The 18,586-nt window shown below is 37.6% G+C and overlaps 1 protein-coding gene across 1 annotated transcript; it reads right to left on the bottom strand.

Moving 5' to 3' along the window:
* Nucleotides 1-4,274: 4,274 nt before the first annotated feature.
* Nucleotides 4,275-13,369, bottom strand: PCDH18 (protocadherin 18). The gene is made up of 4 exons (XM_058192687.1): nucleotides 10,305-13,369; nucleotides 9,051-9,136; nucleotides 8,786-8,949; nucleotides 4,275-5,436 (listed from the first exon to the last, which is right to left on the bottom strand). The coding sequence occupies exons 1-4, from the start codon at nucleotides 12,792-12,794 to the stop codon at nucleotides 4,778-4,780; spliced, it is 3,399 nt and encodes a 1,132-aa protein (XP_058048670.1). The 5' UTR covers nucleotides 12,795-13,369; the 3' UTR covers nucleotides 4,275-4,777.
* Between the last annotated feature and the right edge of the window lie 5,217 nt (nucleotides 13,370-18,586).

Raw genomic sequence — 18,586 nt, 5'->3', positions numbered from 1 at the left:
CATCTACTTTTCAATAGATTGTCTCACCATAAAGATTTTTTTGGCTTACATGGCAATATCTCATTAATTTACATTACAGTTGGATGCTTTGTGTACCAGTAAACATTTCCCAGGCATGTTGGGTTGCATCTCCTCTATTTTTATGTTTATATGTTTCATTTAGTTTTCTCTTTGGGTTCAATTTCAATTAGTTCACCCTATCCCATACCAAATGGTAAGCAGATATGAAATAAGTTCTTTCACTTCCTTCCTTCGTGCCTGAAAAAAAGAAAAGAAAAATACCACATTCTGTGTAATTTCCTTGAATCTGGAGTCTATTTATTCTGGTGATTAACATAAGTCAGTGATATTGTGTTTAAATTAATTAATATTGTATGTTGACATTTGTGCCTATAGATTTTTCATGAAGTCTATAGAAATATATTTAAGGAAAAACTATCTTCCAGCTTGAGAAAATAGTCAGTATTTGATAATACATTAGAAATGGTCAGATATCACCATTATTAAATAGTGCCTGAGTGAGACAAAATTAGTTTAAAACAAAAGTTGCATCTTTTCTGTTTGTCTTCTAGGCACAAACTGATTTAAAGATTTTGCATCTCCAGCTGTTAATCCCCAGTAGATTGTGGAAACTGAATGTAATCCAATATAGTTTCTTATATCTGGAGGCATTTCTGGCATTTATTCTTCTTGGAAAATCTAAATATACATGGGAAGAGAAAACATGTATCCTAGACTTTGGAAATTGAGTGTCATAATTTCAGAGTGTGTATGGTCATAATTTTAGCTAATTCACTGTGTATTTTGGCACACACAATATTCAAGATGAATTGTTTGATATGTTAAACTGTCATTTTCATATGCTCATCTTCAGGATCATATATTCTGTGACCAGTCATTAATGTCTTTTTGTTTCCTACAATATGTTTGAGTCCTCATAACTTCCATACAGGAAGAACAAAAGAAACACAAGCTATGGATACTGATTCTGACAGCATTTTCCCTCCCTTTCACTGTGAACCATTTATTTGTCAGCTTTAGCAGGAAGGCAAGAAAAGAAGTGACTTCTACTTGGTTTCTCTTTCTTAGTTTTTGAAAAGGAAAAAAAAAAAGAACACGTTATATAAAACTCTCTAACTCCATGAAGTTGCTTTACTTCTCATTCCTGGTCATTTAGGGGGTTACTAGAAAATATACTGTATATATTTCTGTTTATTTGTTTCTAAGATACCAGCCCACAATGACCTCATCTCATACAATGAGCTAGATGTATTAGAGTGAAAAGCACCTAGGCCACTTGCACTTATGCAGGTGCAAGCATAAACTTGGCAACATATATTTTCTGTCCTGTTCCCATGACATTGCATTCATAATATTCCCAGGCCATGAGTGAATTGGCCTTAATTCATTCTTAGTGAATTGGTACTGATACTAAAGTAGTGTTTCCTCCTTATTTGACATATTCACAAGGTCAAGCTCACAGTACATAAATCTGTTAGAATTCAGCATGCATTACCTTGCAGAAAATTCAGAGACATTAGTGACAGAATAGGGAACATCAATGAAGCAGTACACCTTTCATGCTGGTATAGTTTCATTGAACCAGTTTTTGCTCTAGTATTGCTATAGTTGCTGGCAAAATGATGGCTTGTCTCAATTCTCCTTTGTGTTTTGAGGTTGGTGGGTACTGCACATACCTACATTTTACTGCTGGCATCTTTCCTCCTTGGTGTTTTTCTATCTTTACATAGTTGGAAATTGCCACTGAATCCCTGCTGGGTTTATTTCATTCTCCAATATGCTGCAAAGCTGGATGCTTATGAAAAATGCAGCCATTTCCTTCTTTGCTTAGTGATTCCTTGCCTAGTTCCCAAATGCTATTTAAAAGCTTAATATATTTATTGAAATTCATTCAAATGTAATTTTCTGAGTCACATCTCAACTGTAACTCCTGAATCTTATTTTCAACTTATTACTGCAGATATAATTTTCAGAGGAGGAGGAGGAGGAAAAGGTAGAAGTCTCTCTCCCTTTGGTAGATAAATAACGCTTCCAATACCATTTAATTCCCTAGAAGGTTTTGGCTATCCTGCCTTTCCAACAATTCGTGTGCTTATCTCTACAATGATATGAGTGTGGAAAATTGCTTTGAAGCTCAAAATGAAAAAAAAAAGGCTTTTAGTCTTGATACTTTTCCTCTATCATCTCTTTGCAGAGGGATAAATTCTTATATACTTGGCTCTGCTGAAAAGCATTGGTTTTACTGGTTCTAGAAATAAAGTTGAGCAAAATTATGCATAAGGATAAAAATATCATTGTCTGGCACCCTGAATTTCTCTTCATAACACCACCAAGGAAGCTGCAAGCTGAAGACAGATTCTAGAAAGGTATGGAGTTTAACTCATTTGTAGAATTAACATGTACTCATGTATAGTTTCCAGTTTCAAATTCAAAGCTTAGAGATTTTTATGTTAAACAGTGTACCCAAATAGTACACAAGAGAAGCAAAGAGACCAATTATTCTTATCAACCCCTAATGTTTATAACAACAAATCAGAAAATCCTTAGGGGATACAATATCAGGTTATCTACAGCTGTTTCAGCTTTTTTCTAGATGAGGTTACACTAGAAATTGGCTGAGACAGATCAAATAAGAGGATGTGGTCACAGCAGTAATGACACGTTGTAAGTAAAATTAATTAAAACCAAATCAATAAATGGAACATATTTAATATGGGAATGTTCATGAATTTAATAATTTGACCACAACTCTAGCTTTTTGATCTGTGTTCCACATGTAGCAAGAAAACTTTGCTGTGTATCTCTGGATTATATTAACTACATGGAATAGATTTACATCCATGTTCTCGTGTGACACTAAATACACATGAGAACATATACGTGCCTTTTTCAAAACAGAACTATGAGAAGGAAATTAGCAAACGAGAGAAATAGTTGAAGGAAAAGATTTAATCTTCTATTCATATCCAGGTGGCTTTGAGCTAGAGTCTTCATTTCATATTTATATATATTTATAAATAGATTAAAAATAAGACTAAGCAGAATTATGCAAAATTTCAAGACTGATCCAAGACTTGCTTTAAGTAGAACAGAAAATGGCACTATACATGAACCTTCCAAATCAGTAATGTTATTTTGACGCTTGAAGCAGAACACTGAAGTCCAATCATTTTTAAACTGTTGGCCCACATGCCTTTCATGATGTTGCATAATGTCATCATACTCTTCTTCTACACCATCCCAAGAAAAGCCAACAACCCCGGGGAGGTTTTCCCAGGTATCAGTCCCAAAATAATCCTTGACACACAAACCAACAAACAAAAAAACCACAAACTGCACCATTAGCCTCAGGATAATCCCAGATTACTTTCCTTGGGGTAATTGACCCCAGTTTAACTAGTGAACTAGAAGGATCTTCACCATTGTGAAAAATATGAGAATAAAAGTAAATCAGCTGCTGATAACATTCTATCTTCTCACAACACCAAAAGCAGCTGTCTGGTTCTATTTCATTCCTGCACAATGTACCACATTGAAAGAAAAATAATCTATGTCGAAAAGCCATGCTTGCCTACAATCATTTGGGCATATCATAGTTTTTCTAGCCAGTTATCAGTGTTAGCTGTTGCAAGTTTAAATTTTGGTTGAATCAGCAAGTGGCTTGCTTGACCATAGGTTTCCTGTGAGAAATATAGTATATATATTTGGAAAAGTTTATTATTGCAATAGGAATGTTTATTTATTTGGAAGGAGCCTATTAACTTGAAACATATGTGTGGGATAACTTTGTTAGTTTTAATTTTTTTGCTTTTTCTGGAAGACAACTGTCTGTCAACTCTGGCAGACTCAATTCTAGTTAAAAATGTATATTGGCATCATTTATACCTCATGCTTCAATAATGGAACAGATGCAAACATTAACCAAAGCAAAACAAAAAACAGACCACCTTCATGGCTAGAGTGGAAGGAAAATTAGACCCAATACATGAAAGGAAACTTAACCAAAACAGAGCTGTACAATTGATTTCAGTGGAACAATTTCAATCTATATGCTAAATTAAATTAAATTAAATTATAAATTAAATAGAACCCAAATGTAAAATATACACAATTTCACTCTTAGAATTATTTGACCATTTGGGAATTAGGATATGATTTACAATCAGAATAATGTACATCTTTCCTTTTTAATTATATAGGAGAATGAATTATCCAGGTTTGAAAATAAAAAAATAAAAAATTCTAGGCTTCCAGAAAGTTGACAACTCTTTATTATAAGAATTGAAACATTGCAATAAGATCTTAGATCATTAATTATTGAAATTTCCATCTGGATAAAGTTTCAATTGATTCAATTTTGTATCATAATATTAAACGCTTGTGGAGAAACCCATGGAAAATGGCATCCCTTAGCTTTTGAGTATTTATACACTTGTGATAGAAATACTGTACGTTGACACAAATGGTGTCAGCTGCTTATATGTAGGAAAACATGCTTGCCATGGGAGTACAAAAATAAAATTTATTTGTTAAATTATGCATAAATATAAGATACAAATGTATTTTTAAAATACAGTTAAAGATAATCACACTTGCATTGTGTACATATGAAAATACAGTATTTTAAGATTCAACATACACAGACACATTTATGATAAATGTAACTAATTGGCAATGCCAGTTCTTTTCATTATGGGTTCCCATCTCTTCATTTTCCAAAAATATGGAAAATTAAGATGCTATGAAATAAGACACTCTAGTTCTGCCGGACATCAAGTAGCAGTTTGTTAATTTCTGCCACCAGTTCACTAGCATCCATGAGTTCATGTTTACCATCACTAAGGTGGTTAAGCACATTGTCAAATTCATCTTCTTCATAGTTCTCTGGAATTTCCTCCATGGCAGGTAGCCATTTTGAAGAGGGCTGGGCACCTGAATGAGTTCCCAAAGTAAGCCCAGTGCTGTTTGCAGGGTTTTGAAAATGAGTACTGGCTGCCCAGGCTGCCACCCCTTGTGGATAGCTTACTGTCTTGGCTGGCAAATGTCCTTTCCTGCGTTCTAGTGAGCTGGTAGGCTCTATTTCATTACACTCTGTGTAAGCATCCAATGAAGGAGGCAAGAGACGTTGGAAGACGCTGTTCATTTCGGAGAGTAGAGATGAGGTACATATGTCAGCTGCTTCTTCCATATTCTGATTGTCTTTGCCAAAAGTTGAAAAACTCTTTTTCTTTTCAGGCGATTCAACCTCCTGATGATCCTCCTCCTCCTGTGGTGGCTGGCTTTGCTGAGGCTGAAATTCTTCTCCTGGTATAAACATATTGCTTCTATAATCAGAAGATGGGGAAGGCAGTGGTGGCATCCAGCACTGGTCAGAATGCCCTAGGACCCTGCATTCTTCTGTGCATAATCTCATTGCTGAAAGCAAAATGAAACCAGATGTTAAAACTTGCAAGATTTCAGGCACAATTCAAGGTGTTACTCTTGACTGTTTAAAACCTTAGTTTAAAAGTAGTTTGAACAACCATACGTATATTTTCTGCTCAAAAAAAACACATTAAATAAATTAGTACTTCAATTTTTCACTGAATCTTAGACTAGTAGTGCTTAATGTTGTCAAAAACTTGGCCTTTGAATGGCATTCTGAACTTATATTCCAAAGAACTATGTGAAGATAAGAACAAAAGCTAACTTTCATTTAATTTTCCTTTAAATGAAATAAAGTATAAATCTGTCTAATCATGGATTTAATTATTTATTTAATTATATTTGGAATTTCAAATATTTTTCTCATAACTTTCGCTGAAAATACCTTTTGCTACCCCAAAAAGAATAAAACAGCCTAATTATAAAGATTGCCCTAGTTTTGAACACACTTAAAACTAAAATTCTTGATCAACTTCATAAATCTAAATTGTGAAAGGTGTTTCCTCATGCTAGTAAAGAACTCTGGAAAACAATGGCTTCTGAGTTTTTTTTATGCAGAAGAGGTTTTTCTGGAACCTTGACAAAAGGATTTTTTCTTAATTAGTGACACTAAGAGAGCAATGTGGCATCAACTCCTGACATTAATTTTCATAAATCATTTTGTTACATTCCATTTTGATGTATGTATTTTAACCTAGTTAGACAAATAGCTGCCATTTATATTCTAGATTTACAGAATCTAGAACTCCATATATCAGATATTAGTTATCTAATTCAGAATATGTACTTGAATTTTTTATAACTGTTCTAGTTTTGAACCATGATGGCGCAGTGGTTAGAATGCAGTATTACAGGTTAATTCTGCCACTGCTATTGGTCCGATCCTGACCAGCTCAAGGTTGACTCAGCCTCCTATCTTTCTGAGGTCAGTAAAATGAGTACCCAGATTATTTGGGGCAATTTGCTGACTCTGTAACTATGAAATGATATATACTGAAAGTGTTTTTGCTATTACTATTATATTCTATAGACTTTTATAGAAAAAGTTTAAATGGCTGTGTTTTAAAATTTACTGGTAAGCTTCAAAGCACCTTTGTTTGATAAGCATATATTGTACTCTTTCTTCTAGGTGTGCAAAGTGCAAGGTAGCAGTCCCTTCTCCATTTCTTCCTGTGAGAACAAACCTGTGATTGAAATTTAGTTGAGAGAAGCTTACCCCAAAGTCATGGCTAAGGGATGTATTTGACACTGCATTTACCCATCATAATTCAAGATTGTGACTATTAAAGTACACCACACTTGCTTTTATACATATAAATAACTTGTGATGATAACCAAATATTTGTATTTGGCAACTATGCAAAACACCAGCAGCCTAAATGGATAAAAAGCAGATAGTCTTTGAACAAATTACTTTGCGATATTAATTTAGTTAAGAATTCAATTTATGAATGCTTAACTAAAAATCAAACCTTTGCATTTTTTTCTACTATAAATAAACAAGAGATTTGATTTATGAACTCCAGTGTGAGTCTGATTAGACCTATCATAACGCACAGTGAGGGTCAGTGATTTGAATGATTTGAAAAGGAGTTGGGTAGATTTATGGAAGGTAGGTGAATCATTACGTCTGGACTGGAAGCAATATTCCCCCTGCACTTGCAGGGGAACAATAGCAAAAAAGGTGCATGTGTCTATCTCCTGCTTGTGAGCACCTGGCTTGCAAATCTAGCTACTATGAGAAACAGATACTATACTAAAGTAGACCTTGGTATGAACCAGCAAGCCTATAATAATCACCTTATGCCCTCATGTTTGGAAAACTAACATTTAGAGAAGAGCGTATCAGTATGAATACAAATAGCTAAACTAACAATAGGCTTTACCACTAGATTTAAATATGGATAATACCTTCAAGATGAAATAAAAATATAGTATCAATATCTTAGTTGGATAATATTATATGTTACCCCTGAGAGTCTACCAAAATATTTAGTGTTCTTAAAATATACAGAAAAAAATTATCATGGTATAACCCTGTATACATGTGTAATCTTTAACATGGAGTCTATGAACCAATACATTTATAAGCACTTGATACCCATCCAACTTAATAACAATAACTAATTAACCAATGCATGCTAATTTAAGGCAGGGTCTTTATAAAGATTGGTTCCTACTTACTTTGAGAGCAAAGTAGCAAGATTCCCATTGAAAGGTTTACAGCTCTAATGGTGGTTTCTTTTACAACTGAGATATTACTTTGCAACCCCTTTTTATTTTTATTTTGCCTTAAATTGTCATAGGGATGTTCACTTTGTCATGACAAGGATGTTCAGGCCATGGAGACAAGGGATTTGAAAAGTAAACTGTATTTCATATTCCAAAACTCCAACTTCCCCTAAAAAGCCAATTATTTTGGCCACACCCAGTTAAAAAAAACAAACCTAAGTGGGCCAAGATCAGAAAGGAGGCCAGAAAGTCAAGCACAGACATGGATTTCTTACTTGTGATTTAGCAGTACTCTGATTAAAACAGTGTTGTAGTCCAAGCATTGTGGTAAACTACTCACCATTAACATTAACAGCAAACAGTATCTATTTGCCATTAACATTTGATACCTTCTTACAATTTTGGGGATTCCATTCATTTTAGAAAAAATTTAAAGCGACCATTCATGGGATAGAAACAGGAGTGGGCTGCTGGGGGTTCACAGGGGTTTGGGAGAGCCTCTAGCTAAAATTTTGTGCAGTTTGGAGAACCCCCAAATCCCATTCCTGGCTGGCTTTGCCCCTCCTACCACACCCCACACCCACCCTGGAAGTCCCCACACAGCCCGTTTTGGATGCGGGTAAGTGCAGGGTGTGCACAGAAGCTTAGGGAGGGTGCAAAACGGGCCTACTGGAAATTCGGGAAGTCCAGAAATGGGCCAGCCTCCAGGGGGCCTCCAGAGACTGGGGAGCCCAGAGGCTCAAGGAAAGCCTCCAGAGCCCAGGGAGGGCAAAAAGCACCACCACCCCGCCGTGATGCAGGAGGTCGACTAGGCCATGCCCACCATGGCCACGCCCACCGAGCAACCGGGCAGAGAACCCCTTGCTAAAAATTTTGAACCCCACCCATGGATAGATATGTATTCCAGAGAGTTGTGACTATTAAGTATTAGACAAGCTTTTAAGCCTCCATATGGCAAATATTTATTGTTTTTAAGTTCTTGAGCAAGTTCAGTAGAAAGGGAAAAAGAAGATAAGGGTTTATTTTTCACCAGTAGAAATTTGTCTATGTATCATTGTCTAAGAATGTTGAAAATAAGCTCAATTCTTAATTTTCACTGAATTTTTACCTGCAGGAATTCTCCCATCTGTAAGAAAAAGATCACTGAATCCTTCTCCAAGAAGTCTGTCAATAGGAGAGTCTCTCCCTAAATCATAATCACTGTCTCCTGCTTCACTGTCACCACGGCCACTATCTTTCAGGCTGAACTTATCCATATCTTGAAGGGCATATCTGTGATAAAACAAAAGAGACTGGGTTGAACTGGGCTTTATTGGCTCATGAGCTAAACCTCTGATAATGCTATTTTGAACTTTGCCAGAGAAAATCGTTACCTGTAGCTTCTGGAATACTTGTTGCCTCGAAAACTTGGCCTTGGTTGATATTGGCCTTGATGAAGCATGGAGAGAAGCTGAGACACCTGTTATGAAACACACAACAGCAAGAAAAACAATGAATCTTTGCAAAGGTTATCCATATAACTTATCAAAAGAAAATCTATGTATATGAATCACCTTCTTTTTTAAAACCATAAACTGTCGGTTAAAATAATCTGTCAGAAGGAAGAAACAAAACTCACTCCAATATAAAAGACAGTTATAAACATCTTTGTGTATTAGATATGCTTTAGCCTTGTACTTTAGCTTCATAATCCAAAGCATATAAAAATCTTAACTCTGAACCTTAAGCTAGTTAAATTCAAGTGTTTGGTTCTAAATAGTTTTAATTCCATTGAAGTCAGTGAAAAAGTAGCTATATTTAACTGCTCTGAGCTATGGCTCAAAGGCCTTAAACACATTCATTAAAAATTTGCATGCACAGTTGACGCAAGCTGTTAGAACAGATGTAGTTAAAACTTCATTAGTGTTAGTAATATTTTTCTTCATTCTTTTTTCCCCTTTAAATATGCAAATACATTATAAGTATATTGAAATACTGAAGCATAGAAGAACATGTGATTTTTACATCCTGGAAAGATTTCTAAAGACTAATTCTAAAATATATTTAATTAACTGGAGTAATATTACTGGTAGGCTATTAAAATTCAGTTAATATTGTATCAATATTAACTAAATTTTAACCAATTTTGTTAATTTTGCACCAATTACTACAAATTAGGGCAATAGATATAGATTGCAAAACTCTGGATCACCACTAGGTACAACAAAATAATGTGCTTTGCTCCCATCTAGTGGTCATCTGAAATTTGGATAGCAAGAGTAGCAAGGTCTAGCTACCCTATTATTCATGGCTTTTGTGATTTGTGCAGAATCTAAAATCATACTCTCAGCTGAAATTCCATGATTTTGTTAGATTTTTTTTTACCCAAGTATTGTAATAAGAAATGAAAATATTATCCCTCCAATACACACTCGTGTGGGTGTGTGGGTGTGTATATACTTGGGAAACTGCAGTGAATGTATATTTCCAGTGAATTTCTGGATATGTATAAATATAAATATAAATATAGGTGTGTACAGTCATCATATATAATTGAAATATTCATTGCAAATTATTGTACTATATAGACATAGGATTTGCTTATTTATGTGAATGACTTTTAATTAATGCAATCTGTATGATCTTACCTCAACAGCAGGAGTAGCATGAGTGAGCTCAAGAGAGAAATTCTCAGGTACATGATTTGATGAGATGGTCACCAGACTATTTAAAGACTGATGACTGTGATGGCTTTGTCGACTGCTCATTTGCCCTCTTTCCAGGGTTGGAGATGATGAAGGTGAAGCTTTGTGGTGGGATCTGATTGGTAAAGTACCATTAATGGTAGGCACTAATGTAATGTCCCCTTTGTGAATCTGTCTGGATGGCCTTTTGGGATGATGCTGGTATGTGGATTCTGCAACACGACAATTATAAGACCGGGTGTCTTTCTTTTCACGATTACACATTGTAGCAAAGACAACCATGACCACCAACAAAACTGCACATATTGCTCCTAAGGATATTATTGTGATCATGGAAATATCTAGAGGAGGTTGACTTGTGTATGTTGCTTCTGTAGATGAAAGCTGATAAATATTTTTAACAACACTGCATTTCAGAAGTGCTTTTGTACTCAATTGAGGGCTTCCTTTGTCCTTTACAACCACTGTAAGTTCCCATTCTGTTGATGTAACAGATTCAATGCTAGCATTAAGGTAAATGTCACATGTCTGTGGATCCATCACAAAGAGGCCTTCTTCACTACTAGTTGCTAATGAGCAGCTTATCTCTGCATTAACCCCTGAGTCTCTATCTATGGCTCTTATCCTAGTGATGCAATGGTTACTGTCAGCTTCCTTAGGGATTGAAATCTCTGCTGTATTGTTGTGCAGTGCAGGCCCCACAATCAAAGGAGCATTATCGTTTTCATCAATAATAGTTAGTACCACTGTTGTATTGCTAGCCAGTTGTTGACTCCCTCCATCTCTAGCTTGAACCATAAAGATTATTTGGTTTACTTCCTCATGATCAAAAGTCCTAAGTGCATAGATGGCTCCATTAGAAGGATCAATGGTCACATATGTAGTTATGGAACTTCCCAAAATAGATAGTGTTTCCAAGATAGTGTAGGTCACCTGCCCATTATCTCCCAGATCTGGATCAGTTGCTGTAACAGAGGTGATATATGCACCTGGAGAATTATTTTCCAAAATTACAATTTCATATCTATTTGTCTGAAATTGGGGTGGGTTGTCATTTTCATCAATGATCTGGACGGTAAAATGTTTCACTGTAGAAAGACTTGGAGTTCCTTTGTCTTCTGCTATGACTGTCAGGCTATATTCAGATCGCTTTTCTCGATCTAAAGTAGTATTTGTTAAGATGAAATAGTTATTCTCGTACGTCTTCTGAAGTTTGAAATGCCCATGTCCATGAAGCTTGCAAACCACTTCTCCATTCAGTCCAGAATCTTTGTCTTGCACCCTAACAAGGGCCACAAAAGTCTCTGTGGATGCTTTTTCAGAAATATAGGCAATTTCTTCTTTTCCTGGAGACATCAGGTTTAAATTGATTTCAGGCTTGTTGTCATTCACATCAACAACCTTAATAATGATTTTGCAGTGAGCTGGAATTGAATTTGGACCCAAATCTTGTGCCTGTGCATCAATTTCATAGGATTTGGTGGTTTCATAATCCACTGGTTTGAGAAGAGTTAGTTGACCCCTTTCAGAGTCCATTTTGAAAGTGTCTATAATTTTAGGAGATACGTGACTACTAAAGGAGTAGACAACTTTGCCATTGGCACCTTCATCTGGGTCAGTGGCATTGAGGTCAATAAGTAATGTGCCAACATGTGAATTTTCTAAAAGTTGAATAATGTACGTCTGCTGTTCAAAAACTGGACTATTGTCGTTAGAATCCGAAATGCTGATTTTCAGGAGAGATGATCCACTTCTCTGAGGTACACCATTATCGGAGGCAGTTAGTTGCAGTTCATAGCTTGATTTCAGCTCCCGGTCCAGTTCCCGCACCACAATCAACTCTGCATATTTGGCTCCATCTGTCCTCGTTCTAACTTCAACGGTAAAGAAATCGTTGGCCGAAAGCGAGTACGTGTAGAGGGAATTTTCCCCAACATCTGGATCAAAAGCACTATCCAAAGGAATCCGCGTACCTACGGCTGCGCTCTCCGAGATTTCAAGAGGAATAAGAGCTCTGGAGAACTGAGGCGAATTGTCATTAATATCCATCACTTCAACCTCGACGTGGAAAAGCTGCAGATGTTCAGTCGGCAGAGTGATCACGTCAAACTCTATGGAACAGTTTAAGTTTTTCTGGCAGAGTTGCTCCCGGTCAATTTTAGCTCCAATGCTGATCTCTCCGTTGTCCTCCCGAACCAGCAACAACGGAGAATTTCCCCTCTGCATGGCTCTGAACCGCACCGAAGAAGGGTTAGGCAACCGATACAAAACGTCGGCGACATCTTCGGAAAGCCTGGCAATGACCGAGCCAACCCTCTGCTCCTCGTATATCCTGTATTTCAGATTTTTGCCCGCTGCGCTTTCCCAGCAGGACATGACGGTCGCCAGTGCAAAGAGAAGCGTAAAGTGCCTTTTTCGACCCAAACGCGGCATCGCGGCACAAGCTCCCGGGTTCTTCCTGCCAACAAGTTAACAAAAGCAATTCGCTTAACTTAATCTCGATCCCTCAAACCCAACGTCCATTTGGTTCTTGGAAAATTGGGAGGAAGGGAGAAGAATAAGGGGTGGGGGGAGGTTGGAAACCGCGCTTGCAAACCTTCCTTTCTGAAACGGATGCCACGTCCCAGCCGCTCAGGAAAAGTTGCCTACAGCGAGACCGAGGTGGCGGAGCACCCAATATACATCCCGTAGGCAAGCCGGCTCGGATTCCTCCGCTTCTTCTCGTCCGAGAGGTTTGCACATCAAGGCTTCTTCCTTCCGCTGCAGCTATTATTCACCGAGTGAGTGTCGAAGGAAGGGAGCCGAGGCTGCGCGGCGGCGGCGGCGCGGTTTCTTCCCGAAGAGACCCTCTTCAACGCTCGCTCGCCTGCCTCAGCTTCTCTGGCGACTAAGTAGCCCAGATTGCTGACTCCCGTCTAAAAATCGGTGGAACTTCACTTCAACTCAGACAAAGCTTTTGCCCGGCTGGATGTGTTGAATCGTTTCCAGCCAATCAGCTTGCTTCCAAATCAAAGGACAGTGAAGTCACACATGCTCATAGACCCAAAAAAGAAGGAGGAGGGAGGTGGGAGCGGCTTCCACCTTCCTCTCCTCTCTCCCCCCCACTCCCACTACCACAAAAGGAAACAAAATTGCTGAAGAATGTCTTAAAATCAACTTCATGTTCTCCAGTTTTTATGAAGATTTCGGCTTGGGATGGGCTTCTTTCTTTGTCACTGGAACGAGCACTTTTATTAATATCCTGGCAGATGGATAACCCTTCAGATTTTGGTTAAAAGGACAAGACAAGCCTTTTGAGTAAATTTGCTTAATCTAGAATTTGTCCTCCCTCCCTCTTTAGTCCTTTGGCTCCTTTCAAGAAATTGATCCTTTTCATATATATTTTTTTTACTTAAAATGTTTTGCCCACAAGAGAATTTGGTTTTTAATCTTACGCTTCCCTTCATTTTACTGACAAGAAAAATCCATCCATAGTTTTCTTTTTTCCCCCCTGATTTCAGTAAATAGCTATATAGCATTTGATGTTGTTGGGCTCTTGGGCGGTCTGAGCTTGGGTGCTTCCTTGCAAATGTTTCATAGCTTGGTAATGAAATGCCTGCAAAAGAAAACAACAAAACAACTAAGCACCAAGAGCCTAGCATTTCAACCCTTAGCTTCATACATTCTCTTCTATTTGACATTGCTTTGTAGGTATGCTATCTTCCACAAAAGCCTTTTCTTTCTTCTTACTATAATACAGACCTTGCAACTTCAGAAGGTTTCCCTTCCTCTTTGTTTTAAAAGCAGCCTTTGTCTTTGACATGATAAGGCATGCTAAACCATTTGGCCCATATGTGAAATCAGTTTAAAATATCTTTGGGATAGGATATTAGAAAAACAGGCCAGCATTCTCCAAAGTACAATTAATTTTATTTTGTTTTATTATTTTCTTTATGTATTTGCTAGAATTATATGCTTCTTTTCCTTCAGGAACTTCTGTATGAGGTTCATAGCATGCCCTCTACTCATTTCCCCCCCCCCCACACACACACAACATATTAGCAATAGCACTTAGACTTATACACCGCTTCACAGTGCTTTTACAGCCCTCCTAAGCAGTTTTTACAGAGTCAATATATTGCCCCCAACAATCTGGGTCTTCATTTTACTGACCCCGGAAGGATGGAAGGCTGAGTTAACCTTGAGCCGGTGGGACTTGAACTGCCGAACTGCTGGCTATCAGCAGTCAGCAGAAGTAGCCTGCAGTACTACACAGGTACACCTGAAGATGGGTCTCCTCAATTCTAGTCAAACAGCTTAATCACTGCACCACACTATATCTCCACAAGTTCTCTTTTGTTTCCTTGAAATCAAATGTCATTTCTTATTTACAGATTAACAGAATTGGAAAGGACCTTATAGGTCATCTAGTCCAACCCCTGCCCAAGCAGGCAACTCTACACCATTTCTGACAAGGTTCAGAGTGCTATTCCAAAAGCTTGCAGAATAAATACTCTATTCAGAAATAGTCCTTTAATAATTTTTTGGCAGCTTTGCTCCAGTATATAGACTATGGCTATCATAATGCCTAGCCAGGAGAAAATTGATTGATGATATAGATTAATTGAGATAATTTCAAACTTGGTTACAAATTTAGCTTTAGTTTCCAGTATGGTCTGTAATGATATCTGATTTTGAAGTTCTGATTCTCAACCCATGCCAAACTCTGTTTTCATTTTGAGACATGACAAGGGTCAGAGAAGTGCTGCTTACTTGCTGAGAGTTTAGGCTAGAGTCCATAGTGGTAATCCCAACACATCTTGGAAACTGGCAAAACTTTTGGTGAGTGAGGTTGCATTTGGAAACCCCACAGATCAGTCTACTGAATTGAACAGAGCACGTACATTCAGTGTGGAAAGTACCATATTCAGTTCCTGGTATCTCCAGATAGGATTGGAAAAACTACAGTCTGAAACACTGGAAAATTTCTATTAAACAGTGTTGACAGTATGTAGTAGGTGAAACCTCAGCACTGGAATAATAATCTCAGAATAAGTTTCTTTTGTTCCCAACTGTATAGATATCTTATAGCTTATGTATCCTGTTTTGTATAGTTATGTTGATAGTTATGTGCAGGAATGAACTATTAAGAAAATTTTGGCAATATCTCTTAGAGGAATTTAGGAATGACTTGGCTCATGAAGAAATGAATCAGTGGGAGAAGCCAAGGCCCATGAGCTTCCACATCAGTTCAAAATTATTATTGATGCTAAATAGTGATTACCAATCAGCAATTAAAATCTTAATTAGGTTCTAGTTTGTTTAACCATATTACTATTTGAACTCTGAACTATAAATCAATTGGTGTTTCCATGTTGAATGTGAATCAACATTTTAAAAACTATATCCTTGAATGCTTACAAATATTTGCACCTGAAAATTTTGGCAGAAAATGACGACCTAGGGCATATGCCTCTCCGTGGAGATACTATGTCTGGAGACACCTGAAAATAAATGTATTTGTACCAGATTATTATCTTTTATTCTTCCAACTTTTAATAATTAAAGCTTTATCTCTTTGTTTTGCAGGGTTGCTAATTATATCTCACATTTTGTCCTGTGAAGCTACTTGAAGTGTTTTGAAGCTGAAATTAATACTATAACTTTTAAAAATTGAATACTAAAACAAATGTTTCCCAAAACGGGAATATTTTATTGGGCAGTAGCCCAAAATCTAGAATAGAATAGAATAGAATAGAATTTTTTATTGGCCGAGTGTGATTGGACACACAAGGAATTTGTCTTGGTGCATATGCTCTCAGTGTATATAAAAGAAAAGATACCTTCATCAAGGTACAACATTTACAACACAAATGATGGTAAATATATCAATATAAATCATAAGGATTGCCAGCAACAAAGTTACAGTCATACAGTCATAAATGGAAAGAGATTGGTGATGGTAATGATGAGAAGATTAATAGTAGTGCAGATTTAGTAAATAGTTTGACAGTGTTGAGGGAATTATTTGTTTAGCAGAGTGATGGCCTTCGGAGAAAAAAACTGTTCTTATGTCTAGTTGTTCTGGTGTGCAGTGTTCTATAGCATCGTTTTGAGGGTGGGAGTTGAAACAATTTATGTCCAGGATGTGAGGGATCTGTAAATATTTTCACTGCCCTCTTCTTGATTCGTGCAGTATACAGGTCCTCAATGGAAGGCAGGTTGGTAGCAATTTTTCACAATGTATATGTGAAAAAAACACACTTAAATAATTGTTGAACTCATTTACAAGTAGGAATTGAGATCCATCTCTTCACACATTACTGTGGCTTAACTGTTTATGAATGAAGCAGATGGAATACATCACAGAATGTATTTGATGTAATGGGAGAGCAAGATTTTCATGTCCACTTAATCAAACTGATTATGGACTGAATAATTAATTGTCATCTATTAGTTATGAACTTATGAATTGAAATTGTTATGAGTTCAGGTGTGGGCTACAGGCTTGTCTGCTGAAGTTGTGCTACTTTAATGACCTTCATAATATATAAGGATGAGTGGCCTGACAGGTATCTACTTTATTTGAGTGGAATATAGCTGACTTTTCCAATTGTATTCCACTCTGTCTTTCTGGATCCAGAATGTTTTATTTCAGATCAATTTGACTATCAGACTGTATCAGCATGGGCATGTCTAGAAGTCTAATACTCACAGAACTCACCAATCACTAAGGAGTTTTTTTCTGGCCAAGAACTATCTATCCTTTAGTGATCACATATCAGCCAGTAGCAAAGGCTATGTATTGTCCCCATCATTTCTGTGTTCAAAAGTACATTTCTTTCCTCTCTTGACAAACATAAAGGAATAAATTACAACTGTGCTCATCACAGTAGCAATCTTTGATTGCTTTCTATTTTCTAAAGTTGGTGTTGTCCTAGTAATTCTGCATTTTAGCTTTAGTTTCTAGCACACCTCCAAGAATTGGGAGTTAGGACAAGACAAAATTCTCCATCAGTCAAAGCAGAGATTGTTGTTGTTGTTTTAAACACAAGATAATTATGTATTGACATTTTGAATGACATTCACTATTTTGAAATAGCATTTGCCATTCATAAATGTAATGCCATTGGCACATGGATTTTTTTGAACTGTCTTGCAATTGTAAACATCTGGCTATAATATTGCTTGCTCAACAGAGATATGGGTGAAAATAAAGTCTATTGTCTGATATTTACATGTGGGTTTTGGCAGTATCTGCTTTTGTTCTTACTAGGGCTATCCTATCAGAGATGCAAAAATATGGACAACCTCTAGATGGCTGCGGAAAATTACAATATTCTGTATGACTGTGCTGCCATCTAGGGATAATCAATATTTTTGCAGACCTGATTTAAAAATCATGCCACATATCTTCATCTGATGCAACACTGTTTTTCCATCCAATCAGATTTCCGTCCCTGATCTTGTGAGACTACTTCTTGAGCGTCACATGAAGCTGAAGCCTGAAGATGACGAATGAGACTTCATCGAAACTTCGCCAAGACACTTCCAATTTCACATGGGAGAAAACCCGAACAACTAAAGACCTACACACACACACACACACACACACACACACACACACACACACACACACATATATATATATATATTAAACAATAGGTAGCCCAATGCATTAATGCCTTCATCTAGACTTTCTGACCGCTACTCACCACCGTAGGGAGACGGAACCAATGCGTTGGTTCCGTCCCAGGCACCTGATGGACCCGGAGAGGTTCCTGACGGAGCTTGGGCCGTTTCCCGAGCACCTGGCCCACGACACGACTGAAGAACTAGTTGCGGCCTGGGAACAGGCTGCGGCTGGAGCTTTGGACCGTGTCGTGCCTTTGCGGCCTCTGACCTGGCGTCGGTCTCAACCAGCTCCTTGGTTCTCCGAGGAGCTGAGGGAGATGAAACGCCGGAGAAGATGCCTAGAGAGTGTCTGGAGATCCAGCCGTTCTGAGGCTGACCGGACACTAGTTAGGTCCTACAGCAGGACCTACCTAGTGGCACTGAGGGATGCGAAACGTTTCTACGTTTCCTCCCTCATTGCGTTGGCAGATAACCGCCCGGCCACCCTGTTTCGGGTGACCCGCTCTCTCCTTCAACAGGAGGGGCGGGAGGACCCCCTACAAGGGCGTGCCGAGAAGTTTAACGGTTATCTATACGATAAAATCGTTCAGCTTCGGGACGGATTGGATCAA

The sequence above is a fragment of the Ahaetulla prasina genome, chromosome 8 (assembly GCF_028640845.1).
Source record: "Ahaetulla prasina isolate Xishuangbanna chromosome 8, ASM2864084v1, whole genome shotgun sequence".
Taxonomy (NCBI): Eukaryota; Metazoa; Chordata; class Lepidosauria; order Squamata; family Colubridae; genus Ahaetulla; species Ahaetulla prasina.
This window is presented reverse-complemented; position numbering and strand designations above follow the sequence as displayed.